The sequence below is a fragment of the Mustela erminea genome, chromosome 18 (assembly GCF_009829155.1).
Source record: "Mustela erminea isolate mMusErm1 chromosome 18, mMusErm1.Pri, whole genome shotgun sequence".
Taxonomy (NCBI): domain Eukaryota; kingdom Metazoa; phylum Chordata; class Mammalia; order Carnivora; family Mustelidae; genus Mustela; species Mustela erminea.
The window spans coordinates 25922664-25941004 of NC_045631.1; the positions used below are offsets into that span (position 1 = coordinate 25922664).

General features: G+C 46.6%; 2 protein-coding genes across 8 annotated transcripts in view; both read right to left on the reverse strand.

Annotated features, from left to right (window-relative positions):
- Window positions 1–553: 553 nt before the first annotated feature.
- DHRS11 (dehydrogenase/reductase 11) lies at window positions 554–10540 on the reverse strand. Of its 3 annotated transcripts, XM_032322046.1 has the most exons (8): window positions 9541–10540; window positions 8164–9316; window positions 5586–5795; window positions 2789–2883; window positions 2259–2388; window positions 1595–1756; window positions 1328–1393; window positions 554–1204 (listed from the first exon to the last, which is right to left on the reverse strand). In XM_032322046.1, exons 2-8 carry the CDS (start codon window positions 8350–8352, stop codon window positions 1163–1165), a joined length of 894 nt encoding a protein of 297 aa, XP_032177937.1. In that variant the 5' UTR covers window positions 8353–9316; window positions 9541–10540; the 3' UTR covers window positions 554–1162. The 3 variants fall into 3 exon arrangements, with proteins under 3 accessions (XP_032177937.1, XP_032177936.1, XP_032177938.1); XM_032322045.1 differs by having other exon boundaries at window positions 554–1393; XM_032322047.1 differs by lacking the exons at window positions 554–1204; window positions 1328–1393 and having other exon boundaries at window positions 1645–1844; window positions 2071–2388.
- A 106-nt stretch (window positions 10541–10646) lies between these two features.
- GGNBP2 (gametogenetin binding protein 2) overlaps window positions 10647–18341 on the reverse strand; it is a 31949-nt gene continuing 24254 nt past the window's right edge. For all 5 annotated transcript variants that reach the window (XM_032322030.1, XM_032322028.1, XM_032322032.1 and 2 more), the window contains 6 exons: window positions 17201–17395; window positions 15267–15414; window positions 14160–14285; window positions 13930–14078; window positions 12544–12792; window positions 10647–11292 (listed from right to left, as the gene is read on the reverse strand). In XM_032322030.1, the coding sequence (XP_032177921.1) occupies window positions 11089–11292; window positions 12544–12792; window positions 13930–14078; window positions 14160–14285; window positions 15267–15414; window positions 17201–17395 (1071 nt within the window). In that variant the 3' untranslated portion in view covers window positions 10647–11088. The remainder of the gene's footprint in view (window positions 11293–12543; window positions 12793–13929; window positions 14079–14159; window positions 14286–15266; window positions 15415–17200; window positions 17396–18341) is intronic.

The window sequence follows — 18341 nt, forward strand, 5'->3', positions numbered from 1 at the left end:
GGTGTTCAATGAGATCACTGGGAGTGACTCCCTCCCCACATCCAGCCCACCGCCCGGGTGTTGGTGATTTTCCTTAGAAACTTCTGCATCTCAGCCTCTCCACTGCCCTGTCAAACCCTCAGCATCCATCAGCGGGATCCCAGCAGTAGCTTCCTATCCCGTGGCGGCCGATTCTCTAAGTGACAGCTCTGTGCCTGTCCCACGCCGGCTGACAAGCCCAGGGGTCACGGGTAGTCTCCTTGCTCGGCACTTGACTGATCCCGGCAGGAGCTTCCTTTCCAGCCCCGTCTCACCCCCCCGCATTGTGTTTGTTCCCTGTGGTTCCCACAACACTGCCTGCTCAGTCAGACTCCTACCCTGGTCTCCACTGTTGTCCCCTTTCCTGGCTGGCCAACTCCTACCCATTTTCAAGACCCAACCCAAACCCACATCTGCTACCTAAGATAATCCACATTCCAGGAGTGATGCCCCAAATCCACCCAACCTCCCACTCACCTGGAAGAAATTCTGAGGCACAACCGCCCCCAATCACAGACAAGGAGGAAGAACTGAAAGACACTCCAGAAGCCAAGGTAGGTTGTTGCGATTTTTCTTTTTTAATTCTCACAGTGAAATCCACTTGGGAGGCAGGCCCCGGTATTCAGCTGCCATAGACAGTGTGGAGTGATCACCCCGGTGGGAGCCAAGAAGCCAAGACTGGGCCGGAGAACTGGGATGGGGGAAGTGAAGGAGGCGATGGGAGCAGTAGGGCCGGGAGAGGAGGAAGGCTGGAGCTTTGGATAGCCACTCCCATAGAAGGTGAGGGCTTCTCTCTGCCACCTTCCTGCTGAGCGTCAGGGGGAAGCCCCGCTTTTGGCCACAGTCCCTTCCCCAGATCAAAAGGAAGAGACGGAAGAGAGCAAACAAAGGCCAAGGAGCCTAAGAAGGGGACCGAGAATGAGTTAACAGGTAAAATAATCAGGGACACCACCTCCTCTCCCCAGCTCACTGTTCATATTTGTGATGGGAACAATTTGATAAGATATAAAAACTTCGAGTTTTCTAGGCCCTGGTCGGGTGGGGAGAGGAAACGGAATCCAGGAGTCCAGAAATCAACACCTTACAGAGGCAGGAGCCAAGCTGTAAGGGGCAGGGAGGGAAGGCAGAGCGCCCCCACAGGAAACTAGATCACCTGCTCCGTGGGCCTCATCTGGATGTCTCCAATCTGTTGGAAGGCACAAGGCTTAAGGCAGCCGGCACGTTCTCCCCACCCCCTCAGGCCTCCCTGCTGTCCTCCTCTGAGATGGCGGGGCTCTTCCAGGGTGGGGGCAGTCAAGACCAGACTCACCTGGACGTGTGGAGGGGTGCTAAGGACATAGAGGACAGCCTCGGCCACATCCTCGGGCTTGAGACACTGGAAAGCACCGGAGCAAAGGGGTAATGTGAAAGCAGAAGGGACCTCCCACCCCTGACATCCTTTCCAGCGTGTTCACCCCCACCCCAGCCCTCTGGGAGGGACGACAGGCTGGCTAGAAGGGTGTGCTCTGAAGGCCAGGGTTCCCTCTGCCTTTATGGAGGGAGTGAGTGGCTCATCCGTCCCAGACAGAGGGCCCACCTTTATGCGTTCGTAGGTGGCAGCTGCCTTCTCAAGGACCTTGTCGTGGAGTTTGAAGGCGAACTGTGTCTCCACCACTTCTGGAGAGATGCACTGCACCAACAGAGAGGACCTGCTCAGAGGCCAAGCCGAGCCCCACCTCCATCCAGTCAGAAGCCAGGCCTTGGGGAGGGCAGGATGGAGACAGCCAGGCCCCCTCCTTCCCCAAGATGGCTACCCGATGTCCAGCAGCCACCTTGTCCTCCCTAAGCTGTGATGATCACAGTGACACCTGCCACCCACAGACCCCATATCAGGTTAAGGGTTTTATGACAGTATCCCTTAAAACATCATAGCCAGGTAGGGGTCATTGTCTCCATTTTATGAGTGAGAAGGCTGAGGCTTGGAGGGGCTGAGTGAGCTGCCCAGGGTTCTGTGGCCTTCGAGGAAAGAGCTCAGAGTCTGGGTTGCCAGCCATGCTTTCCCATGCCCCTTACTCTCCTCCCTGTGTTCCCTTCCGGTCAGCCCCCGCCGCGCTCATAGGCAAGGACTGGGCAGGGTCATGCAAGCAGCAGCACAGCACTGTGCCCCTCAGAGTCCAAGCAGTGCACCCCAACAGCATGCGTGCGGGGTGGGGAGGGCCTGCGCCCACCCTGTCCCCAGCAGGGCTGGGCCGTGCCCTCACCGTGGCTCGGATGTGGGTCTGGGCCTCCCGAAGCTCTTGCCTCAGTCCCTCTGTCAGCGCGGTGATGGCATACTTAGTAGCACTATAGAAATGGATCACGGAGTGGGGTGACACTTGGTGACCATACATGCTGGGTGGAGGGAGGGAAGGGGAGAGAAGAGAGTGAAGCCACTGATGGCAACCAAGGCCCCTGCTGCTGCATCAATCAGCCCCACCACTGGGATGCCACACGGAAGCCTGCCCGGGACGCCCGCTAGAGGCCACCATGGGGGCCCGCTATGGTAGCTTCTGGGGTGCCAGCCGCTCCTGCCAGCCCTGTGCTCCCTGGAAGGCCAGCGAGGGGCCGGCACTCGATATACCCTATTCTGTCCCTTCCCGTAACTGTGCCATTTGGCTGTTAACCGGGTATTCAGTCCCTACTTTACCACCCATGAAACTGACACCCAAAGAGGTCAGATGAGCTGCAGCAGATCAGCTGGCTCAGTGGCTGAGTGGTGATCTGAGCATTAGCCCTTGGCCACCTGCCTCACCTGTTGATGTTAATGATATGCTCGTCATCCACCTTGCGCTCCTTCATGGACTGGTAAGCCTCCTGGGCGCAGATGCTGAGGCCCAGCACGTTCACCTGCAGGCCAGGGAGGGCAATGGGGCATCTCCAGCATCTCCATCTCAACTGGGCCCATCTGAGCAGGTAATAGAGCCGCAGAGCACCTCCCGCCCAGGGGAGTGGCATTCCAGAACAGTGTCCAGGGCCTATCAGAGACCACCAATGGCTCCAGGGTACCTTGTCTCCCCCTAAAGCCACCAGCCCCAGCTGACCGCAGTGCAGTTCCTCTCCCAAGGTGACCCTCTCTCTCTCCAGTTTCTGCAAACAGGAATGGAAACCCCCAAACCCATGCACGACCCCAGAAACCTCCCTGTCTTGGCTGTCTCTTCTGCAAACAGTAGAATATCTGCCTTAGAGAACCAGCTCCTTTTCCTCCCCAAATGCCCTACTCTTCTCTGGGTCTATGTCCCTGGCCCTGCTCTCTTTAAAAAGCCTACAATCCTTCCTAAGATCCTGTAAAAATCTCTGTCCTTAGGCACAGACCCTAGCCTCTCCCCACCCCACCGAGGACCCTCTGCTCCCTTCCTGTCCCCTTCCCTGCGACTCCAGCAAGAGAAGACCTGACCTTCCTTCCTTTTGCACCTTCCTTTACCCTCTGTTCCATCTTGAAACAGACTCGGCACAGAGGTTTTTTAGGGGTTGGGGTCCTTGGTCACAGGACGGCAGGGGACCCCCCCAAGCATATGCGGGCTTTCTGTCTTCCATGGCTTCCGCCAGAAGTGACCCCAAATCCCTACCCTTAATGAAACAAAGGCCTGAAGCTCCTGCCAAGTGTCCCCTCTCCCCCCATGAGGACAAGCTTTCAGCAGGTCCTCATGTCTCTCCTCCTGAGAAGGAACAAGACCAGCCAGGACATCAGGTAAGTTTCTGTTTATCAGGTGTCAGAGCCGGGCATTGGGACAGATCACTCCCAGCGTGAACCTGCTTCACAAGAGGCTTTCAGCCCTGTTTCTGGGCCTCTGAGTAATGTATGTTTCTGCAGAGAACTCAACCATGAGGACACACAGAGTGGGAGAAACATGGACCGGGGGTAGTGATTCTCCGAAGTCTGGTGGGGTGGGGGTAGAGATGTCTTGGAAGACAATCCTAACAGGTTTATATAATGTTGAAGCTGAAAGGGTCTTAAGGTTTTGATGTAAGTCTCTCATTTTACAGATGTGGAAGTTAAGGTCCAGGTTTAGAGACCTACTTCCTGCAGGTGAGGACCACAACTCAGATCTCCTAGAAGGCCTCATTTTCACAGCTCTTTTTTTTTTTTAAAGATTTTATTTATTTATTTGACAGACAGAGATCACAAGTAGGCAGAGAGGCAGGCAGAGAAAGAGGAGAAAACAGGCTCCCCGCTGAGCAAAGAGCCCAACGCGGGGCTTGATCCCAGGACCCTGGCATCATGACCTGAATGGAAGGCAGAGGCTTTAACCCACTGAGCCACCCAGGCGCCCCTCATTTTCACTGCTCATTGTTCCAATTTTCATTGTTCCTTTCCAGGCTGACGCACCTTTTAGGTGCTAAATCAATTGCATGAAAAGATGTGTCCCCATGCACACACTGCTTTCAACTTCTCAGAATACTTTTTTACCCTAATATTGCCCCTTAATATTGTCTACAGGTTGAAAAACCCATGTCCTGAAAACTATGTTTGGTCCATACGAAATTTTAAAAAAATTTTTAATTCACTCCCAACATGTGCTGGAAGGTTTCATTCACTCAAAAAATATCTACTGAGTATCTACTGAATATCTATTATGGGCTGAGGCTACATAACAGAGAATAAACCAGACAGAAATCCTTGCCCTAGGGCACCTGGGTGGCTCAATTGGTTAGGTGTCTGCCTTCAGCTTGGGTTATGATCTCGGGATCCTGGGATCAAGCCCCACATCGGGCTCTCTGCTCAGCGGGGAGCCGGCTTCTCCCTTTCTCCCTGTCCTCCCCCCTCTGCTCATGCTCTTGCTCGCTCGGTCTCTCTCAAATGAATAAATAAAAAATCTTTATTAAGGAAAAAATCCTCCCCTTTAGGAAGCTGAGGTTTTGGAAAATGGGAGGGGTAGGACGTCCTATAAAAACCCTAGGATCTGGTCCCACTAGCCCCACACCGCACTGCTGCGGCGATGCTGGACGTCAGCAGCTACCCTTGTACTTGGCCATGTGCTCCCCCATTTACTGCAGACTCCACCTGACCCACCTCACTCATTTACATATTTACCCAGCCCCAGGATAAATGGAGTTTGGGGCCCTAGATATTGATGGTATAGGTGTGTTCACCCCAATTAAACGCAACAGGACTGCAGCTCATAGAGGCCAGAAGCCATACAGTGACTGGCAGGGCTGGGCGAGAACCTCGTCTCCTATCTTTTGGCTCCTTTGCTTCCTGGAAGACCATGTTCCCAAGCACTCAGCATGGTACTGACACACGGGGGCATCCAATAAACACTTCTCTTCCCTAAGCCTTTCTTCCAGTAGGAGGAAATCAGCCTGGACTTTAAAAACTGCTCCTTAAAGGGGCTCAAAGGGAAAAAGAACAGAAAAGATATGCTACTCCTCCACTCCCTCTGCCTTTGGTAGGGAAAGAAGCAAGATGGGGGAGTCAAGGTGCCCCAGGTAGGAACCTGAAACTCCCTCGCACTAGATACCACCCCCCCTGCCCCGAGTAGCCCTCTGGTTCACAGAGCCCCGGCTCCCGTCCTACCCCCAGCTCCTCTCTCCAGGCCTGCAGCTCTTACATTGAACATGTCCTTCCAGCCACTGGTACTGCCTGAGAGCAGGGTGTCAGGCCGGGCCGAGCCAGCATTGTTGATGCAGATGTCCACACCACTGTGCTGAGAGCGGACGGCCGAGAACATGGAGAGGATGTCCTCCTCACTGGATAGGTCACATCTGTGGGGGATCAAAGTCCCAGGATAGCCTGCACTCTTACATTCAGCAGCCACCTCCTATGAAACCCAACAGGGGGCTAACTGCGGTGAGCTGCTCACTCCATCTTCCCGCCCAAGACATTCTTCCTCTGCTGTCACCACTCAGACAACTCGATCCTCTGGCAGCCACCTTCCAGCACACAGATGTTGGGACTAATTGTCCTCTTTAGTCAAAGTCCCCCAGAGTGAGGGGCACTCAGGGGAGTTGAGATCGTCAATGGAGCAATATCCTGATAAACCGAGTTATTGGGGATTCTTTCCTCTCCATTCCCTCCTCTAGGTGCTCCCAGAAGGCCTAGGTCTGAGCTGTCCCCCTCCGTCCAGAGTGCAGCCTGTTGGCTTTCAAGCTGGGCCCAACTGCCAGTCTCCCCTAGCCCTACCTCTAGGAAAGGCGAGGAAGTTGAGACAGATCTTTTCCTCTGTCCCACATAGTACCATCCTCTACCCTAAAATTTGGGGGGATATAATGAGGCAAGTCAGGTGGCAGGTGACCTTGAGCAGCCCAAGTGTATCAACAGGGACCTCAGCACACTGAGGAGCCCAGAGACAGACCAGAGGAAGCAGAGCCACTAGGAGGTGGCTGTGAGGGATGGGGTCATTCAGAAGCAGGAAGAAACCAAGCTATGTGGCCTTGGAGGCCAGTGGCTGGGTGCCTGAGCCTCGTGAAGGTGACTGTACCTGTGTGGGAAGAAGAGAGTTGGGGGTAGGAGGTGCTGTAGAAGAAGGCCAGCTGGGCCAACTGCCCTGGCCTCGAACCCCTTCCTCCCCAAATCGAGATGGGAATAAAGGGCTGCTTTAACTTTGCTAGAGTTCAAAAGGTATGGTCCTCTGGGACTAGAAGACTCCCATGACCCCCTTTCACCTACTCACAGTCACCTCAGGAGACAGGGCTTCTCTCTGTCGGAGGCCAGAACTCAAACTCTGTTTCAGTATCCATCAATAAAAGCAAACTAAGGAAGCCTGGGATTCTCCCTTCCCCTGGCATACAACTTCTCCCTCCCGTCTCCAGACTCAAATCCCCACAGGAAAGCCAAATTGGAGGGCCTGGGGACATAGTGCTCCCTGTCACTGCCTTCTCATTGTCCCACCTGCCCTCATTTATCCTCAGAAATGACCCGAAACCATGTCTGTCCCCTCACAGCACAGGCATGTCCCCCTCATTAAAGGAGTCATCCTGAGGCTGGTGAGCAGCCTGGGATCCCCTTGGAGATTAGCCCCCCCACCCCCCTTCCAGGCTAGTTTGGAGTGGGGGAGGAGGGAGAGAAGGCAGCAGTGGCTTTAGAATTAAGGAATCCAGCAGTCTAAGTCCTGGTCTGCTCATCTAGGCTCCAAGGCAGGGGCTGGGCCCTGAGATCCTCATATTAAGAGAAAGGGAGGGGTAGAGTAGGGCAGTGGTATGGCTGAGTGACCTTGGGACTATCTAGGCAGCTAGCTATAAAGTGTACCTTTGGTCAGCAGCAGGGGAGGAGACAGTCCTCCTTCCAGTACACCTTCTCCCTCTGTCCCCACCCAAGGCCTCCTTCCGCAGGGACTCTGAGCAATGGTGAAGGTAGTGCTCACTCCCACACCTTCAGCTAAGCACTGACCCAAACCCAGAGAGTGAGTCCTGCTAGGAACAAATCTAAAGATGACCCTGATGGAAATTTCTCATCTTCTTCCTTCCGGTTACAACATGGCCAACTTGATTTCATTTTTCTCTGAGCTCTTGTCACTCACATCTTGAGGCTCCTAACCCCAGGTTAAGAGAAAAACCGGGAGTTCCAGTTCCACACTACTTTGTCCCCTCACGGCTCACATATTCCTTGCCCTATTTCACCTACTCAGTCCCACCTAGGACAGTGAAATTGGAGAAAAGTCTATCTGTAAATATCCCCCTGAGTAAGGGTTAACCCTCAAATTTGGGGGTGAGGAGAGGGCAAGTCTCTTCGGAGAAGCTCCATTCCCACCCCATCCCCACCCTCAGTCCTGGGTAAAAAAAAAAAAAAAAAAGAGCCACTTTGCTCTACTTTGTGGGTCAGGTCTGGGGACTAGAGGAAACAACCAGTAGCCAATTTAGCCCCTGCGACCAGAGAGCTTCCTTTCCTTCTCCTTGGCTTCCCCTTTCCTCAGCCTACCGGAGCAGGCAGATAGGGAGAAAGATGCCAGGTATTCAGAGATTTGGTACACGGGAGTAGAGGCTGTTAGGAGTAGGTAGGGGCTCCTTAAAAGACGGGACTTTCTAAATAAATGGGAAGGGAGAAGCCTGTCCTACTAGGTATCCCTCCCTCCCACTCTGATCCCGTTGCAAATGGCCTTGGGGTGGTGGGCAAGGAAAGAACCCCGCTCAGACCCTACCGCGACGGAAACGACGCCTCCCAGAACGACCCTCTCCCCGGCGGGGACTTACCTCGATGTTGCCCACGGTGCGGGCACAGCCCACTACCTTCAGTCCCTGCTGGACCAGGGCCCGGGCCACAGCCGCGCCGATGCCCCCTGAAGCTCCCGTCACCAATGCCAGCCGGTCCCGCCACCGCTCCATGCCAGCCGTGGCGGTGGCCCCGAGCCGTGCGCCCACCTCGCTCCGCGAGCCGGACATTTGGATCGCGGAGCCTCCGCCACGGGTCTCAGGGGCTCGGCCGCTCTTCGATCACCGCCGCGGTAGCTACAGCAGCCGATCTACCTCGCTCCGAGCCGCGCCCGAACCCGCCTCCATTCCGCTGGGCCGGGGGCTGGGGCTCCACCCTCCGCTCTCCCGCGACCCGCCACATCCAGCCGGCGACGTCCGCGTCCTGGCCAACCCCGCCCCCAGCCTGGAGTTAAGTGGGAAGCCACGCCTCCCGCGGCGCCGGGCGGCGCGGGAAGGTCCCGGGACCTTAAGGTCTTGCTTCCCATAGGGGAAGGAAAACCGAGGTTTTAGCCAGAGCTTGCTCCAGGCCCTAGGCCACACACTTAAGGTGACTCCAGCGCTCCCGGTGGCTGATGGGAAGGGTTCAGCCCAGAAAAGGAGGAGTGTCTACGCTATCACAGCCCAGGTACGTTCAGAGACTCTCAACCCTACCTGATCCCTCGGCGTTGCCAGAATGAGAACGCAAAGTTAATAGTGGAAATACTCCCAAGTACACGTTTACTGGCCTACTGTCTCCAACTGTCCTAGGCGCTCCCACTCCCAGTGAAATAAATGATCACTATGTATACCAGAGATTAAGGCAATAGCTAGTATTTATTGAGCGCTGTGTAATGGGCATTTATAAACAATTTAAATATATTAACAAATATACACAGCAGCCCTATGAGATACTAATTAGTTTTTATTTTATAAATGACTATACGAGACAGAAAAGGGTGAAGCATGGACTTTAAACTGTCCAGTCCTAGGCCAGGGAATGCGCTCCTCCTAATCTGCCTTCACTTCATTCTCCCCTTTGTCTCTTCTTGGGCTATTGGTTGTGCTCAGAGGGTGTTCACTTTGCTAACTACTGCGGATGTTCCATCAAAGCTCTGGAAACTGCCTTCCTTACCTCTGCATTCTTAATATAGCCATCCTTCCAAAGAAAAAACACCTCTGGGACGCCTGGGTGGCTCAGTTGGTTGGACGACTGCCTTCGGCTCGGGTCATGATCCCGGAGTCCTGGAATCAAGTCCCACATCGGACTCCCAGCTCTATGGGGAGTCTGCTTCTCTCTCTGACCTTCTCCTCGTTCATGCTCTCTCTCACTGTCTCTCTCTCAAGTAAATAAATAAAATCTTTAAAAAAAAAAAAAAAAGAAAGAAAAAGAAAAAACACCTCTGCCTAAGGAATCCCGCCACTGCAAGCAATAGTATAAGCAGTAAATGTGGCTGGTTTATTCATTCACCAAGTACTCATGTGCTTGGCCCAAGAATAAAGATTAAGATAAAATAAAACCAGCCCTTGCTTTCAGGAATCTCAAGAGAAAACTAAACTGCAAAGATGGCGAAGAGAGGTTTGGGCTCGGACCCTGGGGCTGTGGGAGATCCTTAGTCATTTTTTCTGGATTCCCAGATGAAAGTGAAGAAGTCAGAGAGTCTCATATTACTTCTGCCCCACCCCTACACAACACTTAGATTTGAAATGGCAACCAAGGGGGTGTATCAAAGAGATGCCACCATCTATAAAAATTAAATCTAAGTTTTTGCTGTTGCCCACCTGAAATCTGATTAAATGGTAGAGAGCCCATAAAATTGACTCCAACCCCACTGCACAGAGAGGTACTGTCCCACTCTTTGCCTGCTACCCACCAAGTATTATCAACATGCAGACACAAAGCTCTAAGCACATATGTTTACTGAACTACGGACTCAACCATTTTTTTTAAATGGCAGCCAAATGCTAGTCCTGGGGGAATTTCTCTCCTTCATTACACACAGACAGCTATGGAAGCAGTAAACTGTAAAGCCATAGTGACTTTATTGTTGGAAACCAGATAAGGAGCATGCACTTACACACTGCAATGTGGTTAGCTCTGGGTGCAGCCTTCTAGTCCCATGTCTACACGCTACAGTAATTCCTTCTCAGGCAACCCTTGGTGGAAATTCTGCCAAGTTCTGTTTCCATTCTTCTAGTTCAATACGAATCTCTCTGAATTTAAGGTGCTTTATGTTAGGTATCAGGGAATTTTTAATAATAGCAATTAATGTCACGAGAAAGATGCTTATTTAAAGCTATCGCAGCAAATTTATTCTTTCAAAACACAAGACTGAAAACTGCTTTTTTGGCTGTCAACTCTGGTCAAGGGAAGAATTTTGTCCTCAACAATCTGTATCTCTATCCTCATTAGCAGTTCATCTGATATAAACAGTGGCCAAGTACCGAGTTCAAAAGTGGCAAATATTAAAATACTGCCACACATTAAGTAGAAACATGTACACCAATTTTTACTATGCGTATTAATAAATATTCTTTATTTTAAATTTTGCACATTGCGCTTTAACATTACATCCAAACATTTCGCAAGTGGATGTCTACTTTGTAAAACCATATATTCAGCTCATTGTCATTTCTGTACAGAAGTATAAGTACAACATTACTTTTTGCCACTAAGTTGCTTTAGTAAGTCTCACAGGAAGAGAAACATTTAATGAAGAGAGATGGCTTAAATCATATGGCAGGCCTGCGCAGCCACGCAACTAAAGACACAAGCCTGAAGAAAGAACAAACTAATGAGGTTACCTCCACCGTCTCCCAAAACAAGAAAGAATCACATTGATTTAAGATAAAATTTTGCCGTAAGTCACTAAATTAAGAGTTTTTTGAAAGAGAAGGCGCAGTAGTCATCTTGAGTGTTTCATTGAAAGACAGAGCTATTTTATTTATTTAATTTGCTCCAGCCGTTGTCAACCAGCCACTACAAATGGGCCTCTTGTGATCATTTAAGCGGCAGTATTTATTAAATTTCTCCTTCAGATGCTGTCGGTATTGTTCTCTATTGCTGTAGAAAGACTGGTTATTAGCCATAAATGACTGTATTTCATCTTGTGAGATAAAGATTTCCTCATCTGAAGTACATTCAGACTCATCCTGCAAATTAAAGCAGTAGTTAAGATCATGACTTATTTTAGGAATGCCAAATACTATGCTGATGGAGGACAGCTAAAAATTAAGGCAGTCTAGCCTTTTAATTTCAATTTAGTACATAAAGTCTCTGATTGGACTGTTTACAGAACAGCATCATGTCATTCTGTCTTAGAAAGTACTAATAAGAATAAAATCCAACTCAACTCAGTTTGAAACTCTGGATCTATAATTTGTCCTGGAAGACCTATGAGCCTGACAGACTACCGACATGTCTTTGCCTTAAAAAATGACTGACTAGGGGCACCTGGGTGGCCCAGTGGGTTAAAGCCTCTGCCTTCGGCTCAGGTCATTATCCCAGGGTCCTGGGATTGAACCCTGCATTGGGCTCTCCATTCAGCAGGGAGCCTGCTTCCCCCACCCCGTCTACTTGTGATCTCTGTCAAATAAATAAATAAAATCCTTAAAAAAAAAATTACTAACTAGAGATGGTTACAACTAGTTACTAAATTTTAAATAACCAGACTGATCTGGTTTTTAACCATCTGGTCCTATGTTGAAACTTTTATCTCTACAAATTAAGTAAAATATAACCTTTTTAAAACTTATGAAATTTAACCACCATGTAAAAACAAAAAAAAAAACCCTGTTCTATAGAATCTGGTTCCATTAGGAGCTGAACTACTATACAGAAGATATAACACCCTTCTCTTTTCTTCCCCTCCTCCAAGCTCCACACTATGTACTGGGTTGCTCATAATCAGGCATAATTCATCTGAAGTATCAAGATGTGGAGTCTGTATAAAAGATTTTCCAAATTCAGTTATGCCTTTATCCTATATAAACTGAAAGGAAGTAACCTAGAAGAGTGGGCTCTAGTTCAGATTCTACATATTTTCCTGGTCTGGAAGGCAGGCCATAATAAACTGACACTCAGAAAGGCAGTTTGCTTACAAATAACCTTCTCCAAGGAGGCAGATTCCTGGACATGATGCTAACTCTATTCCCCTCTCTCAACTATTCTCTCCTATCTTCAGAGACAAAAGAGGACAAGAAAATGTGCTCTAGAGCAGTTGCATAACTCAAGAGGGGAAGAGCAGAAATGAAGTCACACACACACAAAAAAAACCCCCGAAAGACTGCCCTTAATTTCTTAAAAGCTCCCCCACCCAGTCCCAACTTCAAATTCTCAAATATTGTGCCCTCCTCTTCCGTACCCCATGAGCAGTTATTCACAGTTAAGATATCCTTACTTACAAGGAGTTCAACTAAGCTCTTGGCACCTTTTCCGGAATCAGGACCAAATGACGGTTCTGTGGATTCTGCAAACTGTGGTACGTTTTTCCTATGCTCAAACCAAGGCAGTGGCTGCCCACCCTTTTCAGAACTGCAACAGCTTTCAGGATGTGCATCTTTGGTCTTGTCTCGGTGAAACACTGTGTGCACGGTATTTCCTGAGGTCTCTCGATTACCTGGATCTGTAATACAGCTTCCAAGCTTTTGGATCTGGAACCACAGCAAAGGATGTCTCAGGTAAAAAGAGAGGAAATTACAGCAATTACTCTTTAAATAAAGGGGGAAAGGGGCGCCTGGGTGGCTCAGTGGAATAAGCCTCTGCCTTCAGCTCAGGTCATGATCCCAGCGCCCTGGGATCAAGCCCCACATTGGGCTCTCTGCTCAGCAGGGAGCCTGCTCCCCAACTCCTCTGCCTGCCTTTCTGCCTACTTGTGATCTGTCAAATAAATAAAATCTTAAAAATAAATAAATAAATGAGTAAGGCGGGGGGGAAGGTGCATTAATAGTGTGTTAACTTTTTAGAAGGAATGGGGAGTAACAGCAGCAGGTGGCATTCAGTAGGCACTTACTACATACCAGATGCTATGCTAACCCATTAATACCATCTATCTCATTTCATCTTCTCAGAACTTAATCTGATAGGGACTGTCTCTCCTTACAGATGGGACAACTAACATCCAGCAAACTGCTCAAGATTACAGAGCTAACTCATTTAAAAGCATTACAAAAAATGGGGTGTCTGGCTGGCTCTTTTGGTTAATGTATGCCTTCAGCTCAGGTCTTTGTCCTGGAGATCTGCGATCAGGCCCCTCATAATGCTCCCTGCTTGGCGGGGAACCTGCTTCTCCCTCTCCCTCTGCCCCTCACTTGTGCTCTTGCTCTCTCTCATTCATACATACATACAAGTATTATGAAAAGAATGAACTGGATTTATGACTCAAATGGATTGCTGGTCAAATGACCACATCAGACACACATGCATACAAAACTCACAAGATGAGCAACTGATGGGAACTGCAATCTTTTTTTTTTTTTTTTTTTTAGTATTTTATTTATTTATTAGAGAGAGAAATCACAAGTAGGCAGAACAGCAGACAGAGAGAGGGGGAAGCAGGCTCCCTGCTGAGCAGAGAGCCAGATGTAGGGCTCAATGCCAGGACCCTGAGATCATAACCGGAGGCAAAGGCTTAACTCACTGAGCCACCCAGGCACCCTGGGAATTGCATTCTAAAGGTACTCATTCTCAAATAATAATAAATACCAGCAACTAAGCTTCAGACTTGCCACTCCAAGGAAAATCGGTTGCTCTCCTCTCAACAGCAAAGGTTTAAGAATTTTAACACTTACATGTTCATCACATTTCAACATCTTGCTTTTCTTTTTCTTTTTTTTATTTTTTCCTTTGGTGTTGTTCTCTTCAGAATTTGCCCAACATTCAACACAACTATCACCATCATCCTCTTTGTCTTCACAGTGATGAACACAAGAGTCGTCACCTGCAGAAATCCATAATCTCTTATTCATGTGCTTTAATCAGCCATGTAGTAGAAATAATTGGGAAGCTCATCTGAACCTACCGTGTTCATCATGATTACAAATGCCTTCAGTGCAGGCAACATCCGAACCCTCCCGAGAACCTGTTTCACTCCCTTCCATGCTAGATGAATATCCACAATCACTACCATTACAGTGTGGTGATAAGCCTGCGAATCAATCAGTTCAGAGTTACAATTAAGATACCAATAAACACATTACACAAAGAGTGAACCAACTGGAAACTACAGAAAAATTTCAAAATTGATGGCTTACTGAAAACAGAGAGTGAATTAAGTAACAAAAACATGATTAGGAGCTTACAGTTTTTTGTTTTCATCAGAAAATAACTGACTGAGCCATCCAGGCACTCCAAGAAAAAGGAAATATTAAGTGTCTAAGTTACAGGATCTCTAAAACTTTTTTTTTCTCTAAAACTTCTTGTATCTATTTTATTTTTCAAGTTTTGCTTTGTTTGTTTGTTTGTTTGTTTGTTTTTTAAAGTAATCTCTATCCCCAAGGTAGGGCTTGAACTCATGAGCCCAAGACCAAGAGTTGTATGTTTTACCAACTGAGCCAGCCAGGTGTCCCATTTACATTTGAAAAAGAGAAAAAAGAAAGAAAGAATACTGGGGTAGGGGGAAACCTGGGTGGCTCAGTTGATTAAGCATCTGCCTTTGGCTCAGGTCATGATCCTGGGGTCCTCGGATTGAGCCCCACATTGCGATCTCTGCTCAGCACGGAGTCTGCTTCTCCTCTCTGTCAAATAAAATCTTAAAAAACAAAAAACAAAAAACTGTAGAGGCCCCTGGGTGGCTCAGTTGGTTGAGTGCCTGACTCTTGATCTCAGCTTAGGTATGGATCTCAGGGTCTTGAGTTTAAGCCCCATGTTGGAGCTCCACGCTGGGCGTGGAATCTACATAAAAAAGAAAAAAGAGGCATTGTACAGTCACTTGAGCATCAGACTCTTAGTTTTCTCTCTCGACATGATCTCAGAGTCAGAGTCGTGTGATCAAGTCCCACATAAGGCTCCACTCTCGCACACAGTCTGCTGGATATTCTCTCTCCCCTCCCTCTGCCCCACCCACTCGTGCTCTAAAATAAAAAAATAAAAATCTTAAAAAGAAAAAAACAAAACTGTATCTGGTTACCTTTCTTTATTTTAGGGGACCCCAAGAGATTGCCGCTGCTAGGACAGGTACAGGATGTATTTTCATTGGTAACAATGACTTCTACACAACCATTACCATCTTCTGTGCTGCCACAGGCTTTGCAGCTGTTTTCTATGAAGTCTGTTTCCTTTAAGGATCAATATTAAGAGATAGTAAAAAATCTTACCTTCATAATGGATACATTTTCATTTCCTTAACATCAACCAACTAGACAGGAGCTAGGAGGTTAACAATTGAAAAAATTATTCTCATGAAAAAAATCACTAAACCACTGATCAAGAGTATGAAACAACTAAAAGCAAGTTAAGAGTTAATGGTATCAGGAAAGTCTAGGAAAGTAGTTCTCAAAGTGCAGTCTGCTGATTCCCTAGGTCAAAACTATTTTCATCCAGATATAAGATGTGACTTGCTATTTTCCACTGTATTGACACACTGATGACACAAAAGCAATGGTGGGGAAAAGTTGCTAGTACTTAGCACAAATCAAAGCAGTAGCAATCAAAGTGTACTAATGGTTACTATATTCCTTACTTGACAAGCACGCTTAGGAAATCAATAAGTGGATACTCAATAATGTCTTTGATGACATTAAAAATATTTTTATTAAGTATCAATTCATGAGTATATACCTTTTTAATAGTCTATGTGACAAAGAGGAAGTATGCTTTAATTAAAGCACTCTTGCTGCATACCAAAGTACAATGGTCTTCTCAAGGAAGAGCAGCTGAGCAACTGTTCAAGTTATGAACTAAACCAGGTGTTTTTTTTTTATCCTGGAACATCAATTCTGCTTCAAACAATGAGAGACAAACTGTGGTTATTCAGACTTAGACACTTAAAAAGACATTTTCTCAAAAAATGAAGTCAGCTCATCACCTCAAAGAAAACAATGGACCGTATTTGTGGTCAGTGATTAAAAATTTAAACTTTCAAATCACGATCAGAATTTTGAAAACTTATATAAATAAGCACAATAAGCTTGAAGTGTCCCACTACTTAAAGATCTTTCTGATGAGATATAATACATGATATTATGTAAAGAAATGTCAGTATCTGGCAAGATCTGCATAACTCAGTATATCCGTATCTTTCAAATGACAAATGAGTAAAAGATCTATTCAAAATGCAAGACTGACTAATGGACTTTAACTTAACTAAGTTATGAAAAGGTCACTGATAGGTGCCAGGTTCTGTATCATAACTAATCTTTAAGACACTACCTCCTGTTGAGTTGTAATGCCAAAGAAGAACAGCCACAACTATCTGAAAAAGTTTTTATTAAAATATTCCTCCCTTTTCTGAGACCAGACTTTCTTCATATGCTTCAACCAAGCAACATATGGAAACAGACTAAATGCAGAAGCAGATCTGAGAATCCATCTAATTCCTTTTAAACCAAATATTAAAAAGATCTGCAAAAATATAAAATAATGCCACTCTTCTCACTTCTTTTTTTGGGGGGAGTGGGGGTGGGACATTTAAAAAAAATATATTATTCATGTTAACATAATAGAAGGGCTTATTTTTAAAAATAATTTTAAATTTCTCCGTTTTAATTTCTAATACAGTGAATTTTGGTTAACTATAATCCATATAAACAAAAAGCACATTGGGCCCTGTAATTTTTAAGAACTCAAAGGGGTCCTGAGACCAAAAAGAACTGCTCTAGGTCATGCATGGAGTTAATTTCACCATTTGATCTAACAACACACTAAGATCGGGTACAAAGATAACTACTGAATATTATAAAAAGAATACATGACATTAAAAATTTTGGCTTTTACCAATTATAGTAGGAAAAAAGCCAATATACAAGTTGCAGCTCGTCACATTCTGGAAAAGCATGGTAAAAATGCCAAAATCTAGCAAAAAGCAATACTACATAATAATGAGTCAAAATTATGGAATATTACCTTCTCTTGGCTTACTTCCTTTTCATCTGCTGCTTGTAAGGGAGTAGGAATATCACATACACATTTATTTTTTCGTCTATTCTTCCGTTTTTGGCGTTTCTTTTCTTGCTTGAGTTCTCTTACTCGTTCCTCCTCTGAAAATTCTTCACAAAGTTGTTCTAATCGGCTAATACCCTGTACTTTTTCCACAGTCATCTATTAAAAAACAAAATTGAGAATAAATATTGTTCAGAACTTCCTGTATTTTCCATGGAAATTCTCATTTGCTAATTCGATTTTTTGAACTCAGGGTTTTAACTCACGACCCTGAGTGAGAAGACCTTAGCTGAAATCACGAGTCAGACCTTCAACTGACCAAGCCACCCAGATGCCCCTCACTTGCTAATTTTAAATGATACCACACACAGACAGGTAATTCATATTGCAATTTTACAGGGCATCCCCACAAAGAATCTTCAATTTTAATACTTCAAATGATGACATTTTAAAATCCATAGCAAGTGAATATACCATGAATCCCTACAGAAAAGGCAGACTTATACACACTCTTATTCCAAACTGACAATATTCTAGTTTCAAATTCCAAAATTTTTAACACAGCAGAGTAAATATTCATTTCTTCACACAATGAGAAGACTATTTAACCCGATTAGATGATCTAGTTTCTGAAGTCACAAACATACAGAAAGAAAAGGAAACAGGAATGTGTTCACCAAGAACCAGTACAAATCTCCTCAGACTCCCCAGAACAATGTTTAAAGCTCATGGATGTGCTTCTGAAAAAAGGGTTTATAGCTTTCATAGTATTCTCAAAAGGGATCTGTGACCCAGTTAGGGTTAAGAACATGCCCTAGAATGTAACAAAATGTTCACTAGCCAATATTTTATGTGCTGACAGTGTAGAACTCCCCCCTCAAAAACGTTACCAAATCATAAGCACTAAACCCAATACCAGCAATATAAAGAAGCTACTGGACATCGGCAGGCAAGCTGACACTCATTAAAAGTTTCTAATTTTGTTGCTTATTTTGGGGTTGCTTTTAACTTTCCATTAGATATATTTGATAGCAACATCTTGCTAAATAATCATAAACTTCAGTTTTCTACTCTGAGAAGTCTAAAAACCAAAGCTGGCAGAATA